This window comes from Podarcis cretensis, assembly GCF_951804945.1.
Source record: "Podarcis cretensis genome assembly, chromosome: 16".
NCBI classification, from domain to species: Eukaryota; Metazoa; Chordata; class Lepidosauria; order Squamata; family Lacertidae; genus Podarcis; species Podarcis cretensis.
The window spans coordinates 23,641,502-23,661,379 of record NC_137186.1 but is presented as its reverse complement, the minus strand read 5'-3'; the positions used below and the strand labels follow the sequence as shown (position 1 = coordinate 23,661,379).

At 47.6% G+C, this 19,878-nt stretch overlaps 1 protein-coding gene across 1 annotated transcript in view; it reads left to right on the top strand.

Moving 5' to 3' along the window:
- GCN1 (GCN1 activator of EIF2AK4) overlaps window positions 1-19,878 on the top strand; it is a 67,187-nt gene that overhangs the window by 31,779 nt on the left and 15,530 nt on the right. Inside the window, exons 35-49 of the mRNA XM_079957339.1 lie at window positions 1,679-1,800; window positions 2,896-3,010; window positions 3,484-3,663; window positions 4,411-4,631; window positions 5,797-5,865; window positions 5,958-6,096; window positions 7,223-7,419; window positions 7,595-7,737; window positions 8,604-8,721; window positions 10,256-10,471; window positions 11,901-12,065; window positions 13,363-13,524; window positions 14,515-14,607; window positions 17,198-17,341; window positions 18,938-19,207. Coding sequence (XP_079813465.1) covers window positions 1,679-1,800; window positions 2,896-3,010; window positions 3,484-3,663; window positions 4,411-4,631; window positions 5,797-5,865; window positions 5,958-6,096; window positions 7,223-7,419; window positions 7,595-7,737; window positions 8,604-8,721; window positions 10,256-10,471; window positions 11,901-12,065; window positions 13,363-13,524; window positions 14,515-14,607; window positions 17,198-17,341; window positions 18,938-19,207 — 2,354 coding nt within the window. The remainder of the gene's footprint in view (window positions 1-1,678; window positions 1,801-2,895; window positions 3,011-3,483; window positions 3,664-4,410; window positions 4,632-5,796; window positions 5,866-5,957; window positions 6,097-7,222; window positions 7,420-7,594; window positions 7,738-8,603; window positions 8,722-10,255; window positions 10,472-11,900; window positions 12,066-13,362; window positions 13,525-14,514; window positions 14,608-17,197; window positions 17,342-18,937; window positions 19,208-19,878) is intronic.

Below are 19,878 nucleotides of genomic sequence, written 5' to 3'. Positions count from 1 at the left end.
CTGTGCCATTTCAGCAAATTCTTGTAGTTTATTAGGGACATTCAAATTTTAATGCTTCGCAATGGGGATCTGGTAGAACGTTTCCGCTGCTGGGAATTTGTTGCACAACGGATTTCAAAGTCTTATCGTGTGACAAAGTTGCCAGCGGCCTGACGCCTTCTTTTGTGTAAAAAAGTGTTGTGTTGGCACAAAACAACACTCACGACTCACACCAAAAGGAGAAACCATGAAGCTAAGGTGCAAAGCCTTGATAGATAATCTGCTTTGGACGAAGACAGGAAATGGGCTGAGTGAGGACAGGAAGCAGCTGCATACTTCTCAGCTCTGAACATTTCCTGCCTTGGATACCAGGCGGCGATATTCACCCATGTGACAGCCTGACATGCATCAAAACCACCTTTCATAGAATCATAGAGTTGGAAGAGACCACAAGGGCCATCGAGTCCAACCCCCTGCCAAGCAGGAAACACCATCAGAGCACTCCTGACATATGGTTGTCAAGCCTCTGCTTAAAGACCTCCAAAGAAGGAGACTCCACCACACTCCTTGGCAGCAAATTCCACTGTCGAACAGCTCTTACTGTCAGGAAGTTCTTCCTAATGTTTAGGTGGAATCTTTTTTCTTGTAGTTTGGAACCATTGCTCCGTGTCCGCTTCTCTGGAGCAGCAGAAACAAGACAAGACCAGGGGTCCATTCTGTTGGTGCAAAACCTGTTGCCAGCAGAACAGCTGTACTGCTAAGCAACTTTAACTCAGCACTGCTTTGGATACAACCCTTAGTTCAGACCGAGGGGGTCCCGGTGCAGTCTTGGCCTGAACTAAAAGCAAACCCCTGTGTTGCAATAAGAACCAATCACAACAATACAAACACAACACGTAGGCTAATAGTTAGTAGAGAATATATAATAGAATAGTGATATCATTCAAATTACAAGAATAAGCCAATCAAAGTTCACATGTACAATATAACAGAATGGTAGTGAGAACTGTCAAGCCGTGTGTTCAAAACAGACATCTAAGGACAGTCTCACAATAGTCTTTCAAAAGTTTCAACAGAAGACGTCTCAAAAGTTTCAAAAGTGAAGTCTCTCAATAGTCTTTCAAAAGTTTTAACGGAAGAAGCCTCAAAAGGACAGTGTCTCCGGAATGATACTACTGTTTTGTGATAGTCTTCTTCTACTGGAAATAAGATACAAGGCATACAATCGATGAATGATAACTAAACTGAGCTACCTGCATACACATTGTAAAGCAGAACATACAAAACAGAATAAATAAATAAAGTTACATACCCGATATTTTTCAACAAATTGAAATTTTAATGATATCATTATTCTATTATATATTCTCTACTATTAGCCTACGTGTTGTGTTTGTATTGTTCTGATTGGCCTGAACTAAGGCAGTTGTAGCGTTTCTGGACTAGCAGTTGCAGCATTTCCCTATTTCAGACTACGTCCAGTGGCTGGGCACCGTGATCTTGCTTTTTTTGAGAAGGGTGGTTGAGACGGAAATTAGAAGGGTGGGGGGGAAGCGGAGATAAACTGCACGGAAAATTCCAACCCTTTCCTTCATTTCATGTTTTGTGCTTGCAGACTGAGAGAAAGTTGGTGGGGACAGAGCCTCGTTTGCCAGTCTGCCCCTTGCCCTGACAAAAGCCTTGTTTGCCTCCCATTTAGGGGCCTTGTTTGCCTTTGAGATGCTCTGCAGCATGCTTGGGAAGCTCTTTGAACCTTACGTGGTCCACGTCTTGCCCCACCTGCTGCTTTGCTTCGGAGACGGGAATCAGTACGTCCGAGAGGTAAGAAGTGCCTGGTTTTTCCAGGGCAGTAGGTTAAGGACGGAAGAAGCATTGGGCTGCTGGATTAGGCCAAAGCCCCACCCACCCCCTGCCCAGGTCCAGCACCCTGTTCCCCATGGTGGCAGTAAAGGTAAAGGGACCCCTGACCATTACGTCCAGTCGTGACCGACTCTGGGGTTGCGGCGCTCATCTCACTTTATTGGTGGAGGGAGCCGGCATACAGCTTCCGGGTTATGTGGCCAGCATGACTAAGCTGCTTCTGGAGAACCAGAGCAGTGCACGGAAACGACGTTTACCTTCCTGCTGGAGTAGTACCTATTTATCTACTTGCACTTTTGATGTGCTTTCGAACTGCTAGATTGGCAGGACAGGAGCTGGACCAAGCAACGGGAGCTCACCCCATTGCGGGGATTTGAACCGCCAACCTTCTGATCGGCAAGCCTAGGCTCTGTGGTTTAGACCACAGCACCACCCATGTCTCGATGGTGGCAGTAGCCTTCCCTTATTGCATAAGAACATAAGAAGCACTTGGCTGCAGGATCAGGGTCATCTCTTCCAGCATCCTGTTCACACACTGGCCAACCAGATGCTGCTGGACATAATAATCTCTTAATTAGCATACATACACAGTAAACACCCAAGAAGGAATTCCTTAAAACTAGGTGAAAATCAGATAAGAGTGCAACTGTATATCACAAGCATAACACCTTTAAAAACATTATGTGGGTCCTGGCTGGAGACAGAGAAACTCGCTCCAGTCTGCTACTGCTGATGAGTGTAAAAATGCATGACAAATAATTGTATGGTGATTCCCTTGGCCCAGGGGCAGCCAGTGCTGTGTCCTCTGGATTTTAATGGACTCCAAATCCCATCAGCCCCAGCCAGCATGGCCGGTGTACAGGAATGATGGGAGTTGTAGTTCAACATCACCTGGAAGTCACCGCAGTGGCTACCTCAGATTTAGTTTTCTGGTGCCCCCACACCTGCACACACAGTTCATTGCTGGAGTTGAGAGTGATCCTCTATAATGTTTGGCTGCTGGATCTCGAAGTGGATTTGAGGCCAATTGTGATTTCTCCATTTCCTTCCTTTGAGGCCGCAGACGATTGCGCCAAGGCCGTGATGAGTAACCTGAGTGCCCACGGTGTGAAGCTGGTGCTGCCTTCGTTGCTGGCTGCGCTTGAGGAGGAGTCTTGGAGAACCAAAGCTGGTAAGAACTTGGGACTGGGTTCCTTTTTCATTTAAGGGAAGGGAGGCTGACTGACAGCTTTTGGAATGGCTGTAGCTCCTTTGTTCTTGCAGGAAGATTATACCAGCGTTGCCTTATTTTGCTCAGGTATTATTCTCTGCAAAGAGCCATCCTAACTAGGTAGGATCTTTACAGCTTTTGGGAAACCTTAGGCTCTCGAAGTTTATTGTTTAAGTAGTCGTAGTAGGGTCCACTGAGGATGAAATTTAGTCTCTGCTGATCGCTGTTTATCTTAGCTGTCCAAAAACTTGTGAAGCTGCATGCTTGACTGCAGCTATAATCCTCTGTACACTTAATTTTGGGGAGGAAGTTCCCATTGAGCTTGGTGGATATGACTTCTTAGTAAGGCTGCTCTGTGGACTGACTTCTAACTTTGCCTGTATCTATCTTTCAATCATTCCATCATTCCCTGCCTTCCTGCTCTTCCTCACCAGGGTCAGTGGAGCTGCTGGGTGCCATGGCTTACTGTGCCCCCAAACAACTCTCCTCCTGCTTGCCAAACATTGTGCCAAAACTCACCGAGGTGCTCACAGACTCCCACGTGAAGGTCCAGAAGGCTGGGCAGCAGGCGCTCCGGCAAATTGGGTCAGTTATCAGGAACCCCGAGATCTTGGGTAAGAGCTTGTAGTTTGTGTTTGTGTGTGTACTAGCATCTTCCTCTTGAGGCGTGCAAGGTGGAACAAATGGGACCACATTGCAAATTAAAAATAAAGCACAATAAAACATGAGATTCAGGGAGCCAACCAGCTAACTCTACCCTACCCTATTCCAGGATACTCCATTCCCCCGCCTATTTCCTATTTTCTGCTCTAGATAGTTGGCGTTCCATGGTCCCTAAGCATACACAGTCCTCACTGGACTGTTTCAACAGGGGTTGCTCCTTTGGGATTCCCTGCCCCCATTTCCTCCTCCATAGTTCTGAAAATCGTGGGGTTCCTCCAGGCCTGCTGACATCTTCCTCTTGTTTCTCAGCCACCCCATTGCGTAGTACATAATGGCCTGGACTCTACTGAGTTTGCTGTTGGAGGGAGCAGGTAGACCCAAGCATGGAGGTTGGATGTATCAAAGGCTATTAATTATGGAGTCTGGATAGAACCTCCATGTACTGAAGCAGTATACCTCTGAATACCAGCTGCTGGCCTGTGTCCAGAATGGAACAGGACTTTATAGACATCTAATGAAACCTTGAATCTAGCCAGGTCGAAAACAGGCAGCTGGTGCATCACTTTCAACAGAGGCGTCACAGGTTGTTGCCAGCAGCATTTTGCATATGGGTTACCAAAATACAGACTGTTGTCTATCAGCTGGCTCTTTGCTCCGATCCTGACCATGTCCTCCTCCTTTTCTTCCCCTCCATACAGCGATCGCGCCTGTCCTCTTGGATGCCTTGACAGACCCATCCAGAAAGACGCAGAAGTGCCTGCAGACCCTGCTGGACACCAAATTTGTCCATTTCATTGATGCCCCTTCACTGGCTCTCATCATGCCCATCGTCCAGAGGGCTTTCCAGGATCGCTCCACGGACACGAGGAAAATGGCTGCCCAGATCATCGGCAACATGTACTCTTTGACAGATCAGAAGGTGAGCTGGAGAGAGGCTTCAGAGCCAGGGGTGGGAGCCTTTTTTCGGCTCGAGGGCCACATTATCTTCTGCGGGGGCCACATGCCATTGGTAGGTGGGACCAGACTCAAAAGGAGGTGGAGCAATGAATGTAAATTTTACCTTCGTACCGCAGGCTAGTTTCTACACACATGCCTCTCTCTGTCCTCCCATCTGGACAAACAAGAGCCATTGTTGCAGGTCAAAGACACATCTCAGCCAGGCAAAAACATGCAATACATTCAGGGTATGAGACTGACAGCCAGAGGCAAGAAGAGTTCTGCAACTCCTGACATCCATTTATCTCCTATGTGAGATGCAACGATCAATCAAGGCAACCTCTCCAGACCCACAGAAGCACCTGGAGACTTACTGGACTTGAATTGTTCATATGCATCATAAACTTGTTCAGAGTAGTGGTACCAGCCTTAAGCTGCAGTTAGGACTCTTTTTAAGAAATGACAGACCAGCTGATATTGTTGTTGCTGCCTCTTGTCATTTAAATTATGCATATGAAAAAGCAATGATAGATAGATAGATAGATAGATAGATAGATAGATAGATAGATACATACATACATACATACATGCATACATATAGAGGCAGATAGCCAGTGGTTTTTCTGGGGGGGGGGTGCAGGTGTACGCATACCCCTAAACATTTTGTGAATCTAAGTTTGGCCTCACAGAGTTTGGCCTCATGAGTAGGAAAATGAGAGTACCCCTAAACATATTTTTTTAAAGAAAAAAAAAGCACTGCAGATAGCTATAGATTTAGATAAAATACACGGGGTGGATCATGACTGGTGAGAGGTGCATCCTGGGTAGGGTTCCGTGGGCCAGGTAGAAAGGCCTGGAGGGCCACATGTGGCCCCTGGATCTGTTGTTCCCCATCCCTACAGGAACTGCAGCAGATCCACATATGTAGAAATGGTTCCCCGAGGACAGAGCCTCTACAGGCCATGACTTTGCTGTTTGTTGCCCTCCCAGCTGTGTTTGGAAGGGGACTGGATGCTAAGCGAAAAACAGGGTGCACGTGGTATCTGCGCTCTTTGCCATCGGCACCCTTCCAAGGTCCACATGCACTGATCCCAAAATCCCAATTGTGATGTTCATCCCACTTAACCTGTCCCCCTTCTCCATTTCAGGATCTGGCTCCTTATCTGCCCAGTGTGACCCCAGGTCTGAAGGCCTCTTTGCTGGACCCGGTGCCTGAGGTACGCCGTCTCTGTGCAGTTCCTTCCTGGTGGCCTTTTCCTCCTCACCTTTTCCTCCCAGTTTCCCACAATCCTTTCCTTTGGACTCTCAGGTGCGCACGGTATCCGCGAAGGCGCTGGGAGCCATGGTGAAGGGGATGGGCGAGTCTTGCTTCGAGGACCTGCTGCCTTGGCTGATGGAGACCCTGACATATGAGCAGAGTTCGGTGGATCGCTCTGGGGCCGCTCAAGGCAAGGACAGCAGGCTGTTTCCTGGCATTTGATAAAAACAATGGATTTGGCTGCAAGGGGGTTGGGGGCTGGTTGGCTGCTCAGCTCACCAGCATTTGGGCAGCCTCAGGCAAAGTTATTTACTTACTATAGAAGAGAGCCGTTGTGGTGGTGTGGTTAGATAAGAGTCTTGGACCAGGACCCGAGAGAAAAGGGTTGTGCTAAGAGGCCGTGTCCGGCCCCCAAGGTTGCCCAGTGAGCTTCACAGCTGCCAAGTGGAGATTTTGAACACGGGTCCCTTCCAGGTCCTAGTCCGACACTTTCGCTTGTACAGTGGTACCTCAGGTTACATGCACTTCAGGTTACATATGCTTCAGGTTACAGACTCCGCTAACCCAGAAAAGGTGCTTCAGGTTAAGAACTTTGCTTCAGGATGAGAACAGAAATTGTGCTCCAGCGGTGCAGCGGCAGCAGGAGGCCCCATTAGCTAAAGTGGTGCTTCAGGTTAAGAACAGTTTCTGGTTGAGAACGGAGCTCCAGAACGAATTAAGTACTTAACCCGAGGCACCACTGTACAACCACACCAGCTTTCAAGTTACTCTCCACCCCGTCGCACCATTTTGCAAGATCGGGTTTCTAAATGGCTTACCTCGCAAAGTTGTTGTGAACGTCGAAAATCTGGGAAGCTGCTTTATATGCTGAGAGAGACTTATTTGTCAATGTAGATTCTGTGCCAATATGCGCTCAGCCATTTTGCTGTGGCTCTTCACCCACAAGAGACAGGGTTTACCTCACCAAGGCATTTCAGATTCTGCTATTCCTGGGCATGGGTGGGGCAGGAAGCTGTATACATCATTGAAGTCCTCTAGTCACTGAAATCCCGATTCGGCAAATCCTTGGAGGCTCTGGGATTTTACCAGAGGCTGCCCACACATTGTTTGATGACATTTTCACAAACATATGGGCTCGCTATTTGCTTTGTCTTATTAAACCCAGAAAAGTAAGAGAGTCTCAGAAGGCTGTTCTGAACCCAGTGGCACATTCTGCATTTCTATGGGAAATATATGAGAAATATACCTTTTGTGGATATACACACCTGTGCGATCCTGAGCAAGAGAGTTACACCAAAACACACCATCTTTTCCAGGTCTGGCTGAAGTCATGGCTGGCTTAGGAGTGGAGAAGCTGGAGAAACTTATGCCAGAAATCGTGGCTACAGCAAGCAAAGTGGACATCGCCCCCCATGTCCGGGACGGTTACATCATGATGTTCAACTACCTGCCCATCACCTTTGGGGATAAGTTCACGCCTTATGTTGGGCCCATCATACCTTGCATCCTTAAGGTAGGGTTTTTGGGGCAGGTTTTTGATCCTTCCATCCAGAAGGGACGGAGGCTTGAATTCAAGTCATGAGAATGGAGGAGCCTCCAAGTCTCTGACGGCTGGAGATCCCACTCTTAGCCGCTGTGCTGCGCCCACAAAACCAACCCTTGTTGGTAATTTGTACCCTCCTACTTAGGCGCTGGCAGACGAGAACGAGTTTGTGCGGGACACGGCTTTGCGTGCCGGGCAGAGGATTATAAGCATGTACGCAGAGACAGCCATTGCGCTCCTCTTGCCTCAGCTGGAGCAAGGCCTCTTCGATGACCTCTGGCGAATCAGGTTAGAGCCGACTTCCCATTCATGTGGCTTCCCATTCATGTGGCGGGGAATCTCACGGCCTAGGACCCGCGTACCTAAGGGACTGCCTCTCCCGGTATGCCCCACGGAGGACCTTAAGGTCCATAAATAGCAACACCCTTGAGGTCCCGGGCCCTAAGGAAGTCAGATTAGCCTCAACCAGAGCCAGGGCCTTTTCAACATTGGCTCCGGCCTGGTGGAACGCTCTGTCTCATGAGACCAGGGCCCTGCAGGATCTGATTTCTTTCTGCAGGGCCTGTAAGACAGAGTTGTTCCGCCTGGCCTTTGGCTTGGAGTCAGTTTGATTCCCTCCCCCTCTTTCTTTTTTCCTTTTTCCTCCTGTGATGAGGCTGCATTTTAATGTTTTAATGTTGTATTTTAATGTTGTTTTTTAAGTTGTATTCATTCAACTTGTTTTTATTATTGGTTGTTAGCCGCCCTGAGCCCGGCCTTGGCTGGGGAGGGCAGGGTATAAATAAAATTTATTATTATTATTATTATTTAGAATGGGGACAGAGAACCACATGCGCAGGGGACCAATGTGACCCTCCAGTCCTCCCTCAGTGCCCTCGGGGCTCTCCAGAGGCCACACCCACACTCTGGTCCTGCTTTGCTGTTTACTTATTTGTTCTTGCTCGACTGGGGTGTGTACATCTACCCTACTGTACAAAGATAGAATTCACCCTCATGGCTGCACCGACTTTTGTTTCTGACCTTGCCCAGGGTCATGTGACTCCCAGAGGTCGTGCAGAAGGAAATGCTGCCCTCTGCTGAAAAATGCTTTCTCATTTGTGCTATACATCAATCTTGCCTTACCTGCCCTCTTTTTAAATTTATTTTTCAAACAGGTACAGCTCAGTTCAGCTACTCGGGGACCTCCTCTTCTATATTTCGGGAGTCACAGGGAAGATGACAACGGAGACGGCTTCTGAGGACGACAACTTTGGAACAGCCCAGTCTAACAAGGCGAGTGCTGTCCTTTCCTCTCCTGGCTGTTTTGTGAGCAAACAGCTGGAGTCCAGACTAGGCAAGACGGTGGATATTTGCAGTGTTAGAAACTCAGGTGTATAAGCCAAATGGCACCTTAAACTTAGGTTACGGTTGCCACAACAGAAGGTCTGTTCGCCAGGGGTTGGGCTAGACGACCCCTTTCTAATGTTACAAGTCTACATTTCTATAATTCTATTGTCTCGGCCATTGCCTGACTGTAGCTTGCTCTTACAACAGTTCACTTGTCCCAGTGTGCACGGAGGAGAAGCACACACAGTAGAAATGAAAATGGTATTAACTATGGACTAGGGCAGGGATTTTTAAACTGGTTGCCAACCCTGACGCCCAGAAATCTCAACGTGCAGTGGTACCTTGGTTTAATAACAGCTTAGCTTATGAACAACTTGGATTAAGAACACTGCAAACCCGGAAGTAGGTGTTTCGGTTTGTGAGCTTTGCCTTGGAAGCAGAACATGTTCCACTTCCTGTTGTGTGCGTTCCATTTGTAATTTGAGTCCCCCGCTGGCTATGAGAAAGCACGCCTTGGTTTAAGAACGCTTTGGTTTAAGAACGGACTTCTGGAACGGATTAAGTTCGTAAACCAAGGTGCTACTGTAGTCGCAATTGGACCTGCACTAGTAGCAAAACACACATGGCACCTGGGGAATTTCAAACACTTGATATATGACTACCCTTTCCCCCCCTTTTCCTCTTTTTTTTTTCTAAATAGCCGCCGCCAACCTTATATTAAAAAATCAGTGCCTTTTGCTTCATTGGTAGATCACTCCACCCAAAAATTATTGCTTTCCCTTCTTTTGGGGTAGGGGATGTGAAGAAATGAACATTACGATTCGAGATCTCCCAATGAATGCCTTCCCTAGTTTGGCCCTGTAGTATATTTCTTGCTAGTGCGAAACGTGGTGGGCTTTATCCAGAAATCCATGCATCTTATGTTGCTGTTGCTGCTCGTTTGATTTCTTACCTGCCCTCCACCATGAGCTCCCAGGGCGCTGGTTACAACAATAAAAAAAAATAATAATAATATTAAGAATGGTTGAAGCAGTCATAAGAACAGTCATAAGACTGCAGTCATAAGAACAGCCTGCTAGATCAATGCAGCATCCTGTTCTCACAGAGGACAACCAGAAGCCTTTTCTGGGAAAACCTGCAAACAGGACCTGAGCACAAGAGCCCTCTCCCCTCCGGTGGTCTCCAGCAACTGGGATCCTGAAGTATTACAGCCTCCAACTGCAGGGGAAGGGCATAGCGGCCATTGATAGCCTTGCCCTCCAAGAGTTTGTCCAGTCCTCTTTTTAAGCCATCCAAATTAGTAGCCATCAGTTCTTCCTGCAGCAGTGAGTTCCATTGTTAAACTGTGTGCATACAAAGAACGCATACATTTTCAGTGTGCCTACTCTCAATGTGTCTAACCCTGGATGCAAACCGAAACTTGTTTTCTTGGCTGCGCTCCTTTTTTTTTTTTTAAACCACATTCTTTTTATTTTTCCAGGCAATCATTAACGCACTCGGAGTGGAGAGGAGGAACCGGGTGCTGGCGGGGCTGTACATGGGCCGCTCGGATACGCAGCTGGCCGTCCGCCAGGCATCCTTGCACGTTTGGAAAATTGTCGTCTCAAACACGCCTCGCACGCTTCGCGAGATTCTGCCAACGCTCTTTGGCCTCCTCTTGGGATTCTTGGCCAGCACCTGTGCAGACAAGAGAACAGTTAAGTGTTTGGGCCAACCAACTTGACTCTGCCACTTTTCAGGTGTTAACAGAGTTTCGCTTTATGATTCTGCAACACAGGGGTGCCAACTTGAATAAAATATTGTGGGGGCCCAGGTAAGCCCTGTCCCTCATAATCGACCACATGATGCAGTGCACACACACACACACACAGAGAGAGAGAGACACCATTTGAATAGGAATGTCCATCAACTTTGTGGGGGCCCGGCCCCCTCAAATATTTTATTGTGGGGGCTGAAGCCCACACGGCCCCTAGTAGTTGGCTCCTAAGCTGCAATGTAGTGTTGATTTGCACAAAATTGGGACTGTGGGGATCAGTGCTAGATAGGTTGAATTTGTAGATGTTCTGCTATGTATTCCAGTGGGACACAGTCTGTTGGATTTCTGGGAGCAGGTTAGGCATGTGGGATAAAGGGAGACCTCAGCACCTCATAATGTGTAGGCTTTACGCACGTGTAAAACGGATATCTTCTCTCTCTCAAAATCTCCAAATGAATCTGAACTTCAATGTCTAAAATCCCTGGTAAAGGACAAGGATCCTGAGATCACGTTAAAGGTAGCCAAATTCTGTGTGATTGCCATAAAACTTAGGGAACAAGCATTAAGGTTTTAAATGATAATTTTAGGTTATATGTTAATGACTAAGTTTAAATTTATATATTTTTAAACTGTTGCTATATCTGTATTGTCCCTGTTACACCTAATTGCAAATTCAAATGTATCCCTATCATGTTTTATGACTTCCTTGATATTGTATGGGGGCTGGAACTAGTATGTGACCGAAATAATCAAATTCAACCCCCCCCCCCCCCGAGGGGTTGTTCCCTCTTTTCCTCTCTACCCTTTCCTCCACCTTTCTCCTCACCCTTAAAACTTGGAATGTGAGCTCCATGAAGCAGCGATCTGTTGCTACTCAGTCAATAGCAGATACCAACCTATCAGGTGGTCTGTTTCATGCAACATAGGAGTCTTGCCTTTGTTGTGGTGACACCACCCTGTGGAAGCCATTCTTGTTAAATATTATACGGGTCTCTCTTGTTTCCTTTCCAGCACCCACTGAAGACCTTCCTTCCCCAACACAACTTTTTAGGTAGAGATTTTTCAAAGCCTGCATCTGTATTGGAATCGTTTAGCAGATGCTTTAATTGTTTCAACCCCCCCCCCTTCTGTCATCTCTCTCTTGTAAGAATAATTGTTTTATCACGTGTTTACTGCCCTGGGCTCCTTCGGGAGGAAGCGTGGGATAGAAACGTAATAGTAATAATAATAATATTTGGAAAAGTATAATGGGACATTCACAGTGAATAAGAGTGGGGACAACCAGCCCTTCTAAGTGCAGTTGTTTTTGCTTCTTTTAAAACCTTGTGACTGGCTCTGTTTTGACACACCTAAAACTATCTCTCGGCAGATCGCAGCTCGCACGTTGGGGGACCTTGTCCGAAAGCTGGGGGAGAAGATTCTTCCAGAAATCATCCCCATTTTGGAGGAAGGTCTGAGGTCGGAGAAGAGCGACAAGAGGCAAGGAGTCTGCATTGGCCTGAGTGAGATCATGAAGTCCACTAGCAGGGATGCTGTAAGTTCTTATTCACAGCAGCGGTAACTTGGAACCTGGTGGGGTGGGCTGCTTTAGTTATTTATTTTAGTCGTCATTATTATTATGCTTTACATGGAAACCAAAATAAAAAAGAAGGATGCAGTTAACTTAAGGAATGCCAGAAGATAGTAAATATCCAAAACCAAAATCAGACATGAAGCAGATTTAGCATATTTAATCAAATTCAGAGTTCCAAGCAACAACTGCTCTAGTAAATTATGAAAAGATTCCGTTTTTCCACAAGGACATTGTTACCTTCCTTCTCTGTTTATTAACCATATTTCTAAGTTTACCATGTTCAAAACTTTAGTTATCCATTCTCTCATAGAACCTTTTCTCCTTTTCTTCCCATTTTGGCAGATAATAATTATTGAAGGAGCCAGGAAATGTATCAATTCCAATAGTGTAGTACTCTGGGGTTTTGGGTGGGTCAAAGACCCTCGGCTATTTCTGCAGCAAGGTCCCTGTCTCCAGCGTCAGTGGGCATGAAAGGAGAACTTTGTAGCCCCTGAGAAGTCTTCTCTCCCTTTGTGCTCATTGGAGCCGATCAGAGCGAAAGGAGGCAAACCAACCACTGAGGATGGGTTCCTAGGGTCCTCAGGGACCCTGAAAACACCAGGTGCTTGAGTTTCAAGGCAATTGTGTGCATGTGTGGCGCTGTGGTCTAAACCACTGAGTCTCTTGGACTTGCCGATCAGAAGGTTGGCAGTTCGAATCCCCACAATGGGGTGAGTTCCCGTTGCACCGTCCCATCTTCTGCCAATCCAGCAGTTTGAAAGCACACCAGTGCAAGTAGATAAATAGGTAGCGCCGTGACGGGAAGGATAATGGCATTTCTGGCTGCTCTGGTTTCTGTCACAGTGTTCTTTTGCACCAGAAGCGGTTTAGTCATGCTGGCCACATGACCTGGAAAGCTGTCTGTGGGCAAACACCGGCTCTCTTGGCCTGAAAGCGAGATGAGCGCCACAACCTCATAGTTGCCTTTGACTGGACTTAACCATCCAGGGGGTTCTTTACCTTTTAACCTCTTTCTATTATATACAATGGAACTTAACAGAAAACACAACTTTGCATAGGCTTCCTAGGAGTCGATTGCACCTTTTCCCACCTGGAAAGAAAACTTCCAGAACCCTCCTGAACTAATCAGAATAGGAAAGATCTCTATACATCGGATCAATACTTTCTGTACTAAGAAATGATAATTTGACTGCACCTTTCTCCTTGTAATCGCCATGGAAATCCACCCAGCAGCGGTCTTCATCTGCCCCCTTTCCAGGTGCTGTGTTTCTCAGAGTCTCTGGTCCCAACAGTGAGGAAAGCTCTATGCGACCCTTTGGAGGAGGTCCGGGAAGCAGCCGCAAAGACCTTCGAACAGCTGCACTCTACCGTCGGATACCAGGCTCTGGAAGACATCCTGCCCTTCTTGCTGAAGCAGCTGGTGAGTGCATCAGAAGTTCTTTCCCTCTGTGTCCTGTTGAATTAGGAAATATATGCAACAGTAGCTCTCCTTATTTTGAGGTGCTGCAGAGAACACCCCAAAAATAACTGCAGAACTTGGAAGGTGGACTGATTGATGAAAGCTAAGCGGGAACCTCTGTGTATAGAGACAGCGAATCTCTGAATGTCAGATGCTGAGGACCAGCATCATGGCTTTGGGGACTTCCAGGGGCATTTGGGTGCTGGAAGATGAATCGCTGGGCTTGGATGAGTGCTCGGGAACCTGCGAGTGTCCATATGCTACAATTCCCATCTTTGGTGGCCATTGGCTGGGGGGCTGCTGGGAGTTAGCAGAAGTACATATTCTCCCACCATTGGCTTAAATGGGTCTCCATCTGCTCCAGCAACACCGTTCTTGACATCTTTGCTGTAAGAGATGGATTTGGCAGGTAGAGAGGATGGGGCAGGCCTCCCCCTGCAGTGATCAGACCATCAATGGAGCTGATGAAATCCAATTTCATGTTTAAAGTGCTTTTAGCTTCCTGGACAAAGGGACACGGGTGGCGCTGTGGGTTAAACCACAGAGCCTAGGACTTGCCGATCAGAAGGTTGGCGGTTCGAAGCCCCGCGACGGGGTGAGCTCCCGTTCCTCAATCCCTGCTCCTGCCAACCTAGCAGTTCAAAAGCACGCCAGTGCAAGTAGATAAATAGGTACCGCTCCAGCGGGAAGGTAAACGCCGTTTCCGTGCGCTGCTCTGGTTCGCCAGAAGTGGCTTAGTCATGCTGGCCGCATGACCCGGAAGCTGTACGCCGGCTCCTTTGGCCAATAAAGTGAGATGAGCGTTGCAACCCCAAAGTCGGTCACGACTGGACCTAATGGTCAGGGGTCCCTTTGTCTTTGTGCTTCCTGGACAAGTAATGCTTACAGTAATGCTTGCAGTGGCTGTAATGGCTGTACATACAATGGCTTCTTTCCTTTTCCTCCTCGTAGGAATGTGAAGAGACGTCGGAGTTTGCTCTGGATGGCCTTAAGCAGGTGATGGCTGTGAAGAGCCGAGTGGTGCTGCCTTACTTGGTGCCAAAGGTACGTGTGTGAACACTCCCCCCTGCCCCACCCTTTATGTAACCTTTGAAAGTGAGTCCCTCTCGGCTCAGTTTCTGGATAAGCTGGTGGAATAGCTCAGTTGGATAGAGCGTGGTGCTGATAATCCCAGCGTTGCAAGTTTGATCCCCGAAGGGAACAGCTGCCTATTCCTGCATTGCAGGAGGTTGCGCTAGATCAGGCTTCCTCAAACTCAGCCCTCCAGATGTTTTCGGCCTACAAAATCCCCAGCTAGCAGGACCAGTGATCAGGGATGATGGAAATTGTAGTCTCAAAACACCTGTAGGGCTGAGTGTGAGGAAGCCTGCACTAGATGAACCTCAGGGTCCCTTCCAACTCATGATTCTGTAACCAAAAATATCTTAAGACTTTTCAAACACTTACATGAAAATCTCAAGGTTTTCGAAAACACGTTTCCATCAGGAGTGAGGAATGTCTGACTGGCTCTTGGAACTCTCCTCCGTCCACACCCCTCACCAGCCCTAAATTTACACCCTCCTTGAGTGTTTTTGCCTGGCTGGACTGTGCCCTTGAACTCTGACACTGCCTTGATGGGCGACAGAGAGAGAGGGGTGTGTAGAAAGTAGTCTACTATTCAAAGGTAAAATGTGTGTCTTGTTGCCCTGCCCACTTTGGCCTCTGGCCCCTCCTACTGCTGACATCTGGCCCTGAGGAGGGAATATGGCCCTCAGGTAGGAAAAAAAAAATCCTACCCAGGTGTAGGTGGACCCTCCAGAGTAGGCATAGGCAAACTCGGCCCTCCAGATGTTTTGGGACTACAACTCCCATCATCCACACAGCACTTCAAACAGGCTTCAAAGCAGCTTCCTCTAATTGCAGTGACTATAGTCCATAACCTCTTAAGAAAAGATTTATTGCTCAGATAAGTCCTGGCGTCCAGCCCGCTTCGCTGCGCAGCTACCAGGCAGGCCTTCGGACTTCAAAGCCACATTCCAAAGGCTCTGAGCAACAGCAGAGTTCAGCAGCGGCAAGAGAAAGCTGCAAAAGCTTCTTCAGTGTGCTTAAATAAAGTCCACTGAGGATCTTAGCAGCTAAAAGCAGTTTTATTTACAGCAGACTATCCATTATCTATCACAGCGAACAGCATCGTGAAAACACGTCCTCTCTCCTCAAAAGCGAAAGTAGAGAGAAAAAAAAAAAAGGCTGGAGACTCTTGGAAATGATGCAGAATCTCCCCCCTCTCAAATGGTAGGCAGGGCGTACACTCTGAGCTGTTTAACCCTGTAAGCTCATGTTCTCTTCACAGACTACTGGTCCTGTTAGCTAGGGATGATGGGAGTTGTAGTCCCAAAACATCTGGAGGGCTGAGTTTGCCTATGCCTGTTCTGGAGAGCCAGGATTTGGCTGTTTATGTATTTCCCATTTTTCTTATGAGGAGCTGAAGGTGGAGTACACTATTCTTCTCTCCCAGTTTTATCCTGACACCCATCCTGTAACGTAGTTTAGGCAGCATCTGGCCCAAGGTCTCTGTCCACCAACTTGGACAGCTTTGAAAGGGAGCTAGACTTCGCTCACAGAGGATAAAGTTGCCAGCGACTGCCAGTTGTGATGGCAGTGTTGCTGCCCCCAGAATCGGAGGCAGTATGCTGGAGAACATGGCTGGGGAAAAGCTAACGGGCTCAGGTCCTGCTCGTCTGCTTCCTGTATGGGAAACAGGTTGCTAGACTAGACAGGCCATTGGTCTGATCCAGCAAGGCTCTTTTTGCAGCATTCAGCGAGGTTGTGGCCAAGCAGGAATTTTTAAAATATATTTTTATTAATTTTCAACATATCATTTTCAACAGTAATCCACATTTTAACATCTTACACAATTTTTTTGACTTCCATCAATCTCATCTGAAAATTTTCCAATCTAATCACTAAATACACATTTCCCACTTCTTCAATTACATTTAGCTCATAACTAATATCACTGTTCTTTCTCTAATTTGCAACGCTTCATACATTTCTCCTTACACAGCTTCTTGTAGTCCTACTAGCGTAATTTGTTGGTTACAGTTGCTCTTCAAATAGTTCGTATATGTCTTCCAATCTTCTGTAAATCTCTGGTCCCGCAGGTTTCGAATCCTCCCTGTCATTTTATCTAATTCTGCATAGTCCATTAATTTTGTTTGCCATTCTTCTTTCATCGGAATCTCTTCTTGCTTCCATTTCTCGGCTAACAATACTCTTGCCGCTGTTGTTGCGGGCCAAGCGGGAATTTTAATCTGGGTCTTGCACGCTGTATGCCAACACTCTACCCGCCGTGGCACCATGGTTCTGAGTGTGCACACTCAAGAGCAAGCCTATTGGTTGGTTGATGTGCAAAAGCACCCTTGGGAATTTGGGGTCACAGAACAGTGTCTGGGGTCAGTGTCCAGGCTGTAGGTCAGACAGAGATGGGGGAACCTGTAGCCTTTCCATTATTGTCGGACTCCATCTCCCATCAGCCCCAGCCAGGGAGGGTGGGAGTTGTAGTCCAACAACGTCTGGGGGGCTGCAGGGTACCCCACCTGTTACAGGTCAGTAGTTTAAAATATTCTTCTTATTTCTAACTTCTTGTTTCCCTTAGCTTATTTCTCCTCCTGTAAACACCAGAGTCCTGGCCTTCCTTTCATCTGTAGCTGGCGACGCTCTCACCCGGCACCTTGGCGTGATCTTGCCTGCCATGATGTCGGCGCTAAAGGGGAAGCTTGGGACTAACGAAGAGCAGCAGGTAAGAATGTTTTTGGAGATAAAGATGAGCTGAAGCTATTTCATTTTCTCCAGTGTGCTCAAGGTGGCATACAGGGTTCACACCTCCTCCTTTAATCCCCACAACAACCCTGTGAGGTAGGTTAGGCCAAGAGGCAGTTACTGGTCCAAGCCCACACCCAGCGAGCTCCATGGCCAAGTGGGGATTTGAACCTTGGTCTCTCCCAGGTCCTAGTTTAAACCACTACTCCATGCTGGACCCCCAGCTAGAGTCTGGCACTGATAGGAATTGTGTTAGTTTCTGTTTCTCACTGAGCAGCTGCGTGGAGTCACAGGACTCTGTTTACATTCCTGGGATTCCATACTATTGGAGTCTCACGGGAAAGGAGACGGGATGTGACATTAGTGGTTTCCTGTTTCCTTTGTTCCTTTGTTCAGTTGCTCTCTGCTTTCATAGAGGATGTCTTTTCTGTTCTGCGTAGTTTAGAAATAAAACTCTTTAAAATGTAGCTCATACTATCTCATCCTTCCCTGTGCTGGGAGGACGTGCCTTGGAGCCTCATCAAAGGCTCGAGGTCGTTAGACACGTTGGGAGGCGATTCCGAAGAAAAGCCTTATCAGCTCAGTCGAACGGAGTTCCAACAAATTCTAGTCCAAAGCAGCAGTAGCGCACCGGGTTGGTGAAGGATGCTGGCAGTGATGTTGCAAGTAGAAGGTGGCACAGGAACAGAGAAGCCAGAGAGGGACAGAGAAGACTGCCAGTCATTGAGCTGCCAGTTGGCCATTGCCAGCGATAGAGGATTTGTATCATTTCTGTGACATCATTATTATTACCATTGAATTTATCAATTGCTTCCTAAACCACTGTCTCAAGGTGATTTACATATAAGATGGTTAGAAACCATCAAGACACCAAAACAACCAGTACATTTAAAATAAGGCTAAAACCCAACAAGGGGGCACTTGTGGTAAAGACCCATTCATTCAGATGGGAAAACCTGTTGGAACAAAAATGTCTCCAGTTGTTTCTGGAAAGTGCAGGTAGTGGATGCTTGTTGTGTCTCGCCAGGAATGTTGTTCCGCAGAACAAGGATGGACACACTAAAAGTCCTGCTGCAAGTTACTCCAGAGGAGGCTTCTGAGATCTTTGGAACGTGGTCTGCTGGAGTTTCTCCTATAGGGTCTCTAGAGAGGTGGTCTCTCAAGTAACCAGGCCTTATATTTTAGTGCTAGCACCTTGAACTTGGCCGAGTTGTAGATTGGCAGCCAGTCTAAGCAAGGGGTTATGTCCCAGCAGTAGTCTGGCCCCACAAGCAACATAGCCATCGTATTCTGTAGCAGCTGCAGCCCCTGGGGCAGCCCCACAGAAAGCAAATTGTAGTAATCCAACCCTAAACATGTCGCTCCACCACCACTGCCTTTTGGTCTTCATATGTCCATTGAACTGTGTGACTAAATCCCACCTTTAAGATGGCTCACTAAATGGGGAGAAGAGGTCTATTTCCTTTAGGCTTTGGACAGCAAGGTGAAGGGATCTCCGGCGCGCCATCTTGGGAAGGACTCATTCCCAGGATAAAGTTGTGGCCGAAAACCAACAGGACACCCATTGCTTTCCCAGGAGATGTCAAACTGCCAGGTGGTCATCCTGTCGGTGGAGGACGAGGCCGGGCAGAGGATTATAATCGAGGACCTGCTGGAGGCGACACGCAGCCCCGAGGTGGGGATGAGGCAGGCAGCCGCCGTCATCCTCAACATCTACTGCTCCAAGACGAAGGCTGACTACACGGCCCACCTGCGGAGCTTGGTCTCGGGCCTGATCCGGCTCTTCAACGACACAAACGCCGTGGTTCTGAACGAAAGCTGGGACGCTCTCAATGCCATCACCAAGGTAGGAGCCAGTTGCTTCTGAGAGGATGATGATGCTGTGATTGGTTCAGGGACATTAAAATTGAATTAGATAAATTAAAATTGAATTGATTAGATAGAGTTTGGTTAGACGCTTGGAAGAGCTGATCTCCGATCAGTCAGTTGGTAGATTTTTACCGTGTTGTGTTTAAGGCAACAGCTTTGTAATGCTATTATACAAAGCAGCAGTATCAACAAGAAAGTTGATTGCCTTCCCAAGGATGAAAGGTTTGCACCTTGCACCCTCTTGAGGGTGTGGACAACATCTGAATGTTGTCGGGGAGGAAGTTCTGTAATTGGGGATGCAGGGAAGGCAGCCACCACCAGGAAGGCCCTGTCTCACATCATCACCTGCCCAGCAGAATCAGAAGTTGGAATAACAAGCAGGACATCCCCAGCAGATCATAGTGCCTCGCTGTTGGCTGCTAGCTGTGATGGATATGCTTTGCCTCTACAACTGGAAGCAGCAATGCTTCTAAAGACCAGTTACTGGAAACTGCAAGTGGGGAGAGTCCTGCTTTTGGGTTACCCGCAGGCATCTGGTTGGCCACAGTGAGAACAGGGTGCTGGACTAGATGGGCCATTGGCCTGATCCAGCAGCAAGGCTCTTCTTACGTTCTTACGCTGGAAGCAGCACACCCCTGAAGCACCAGG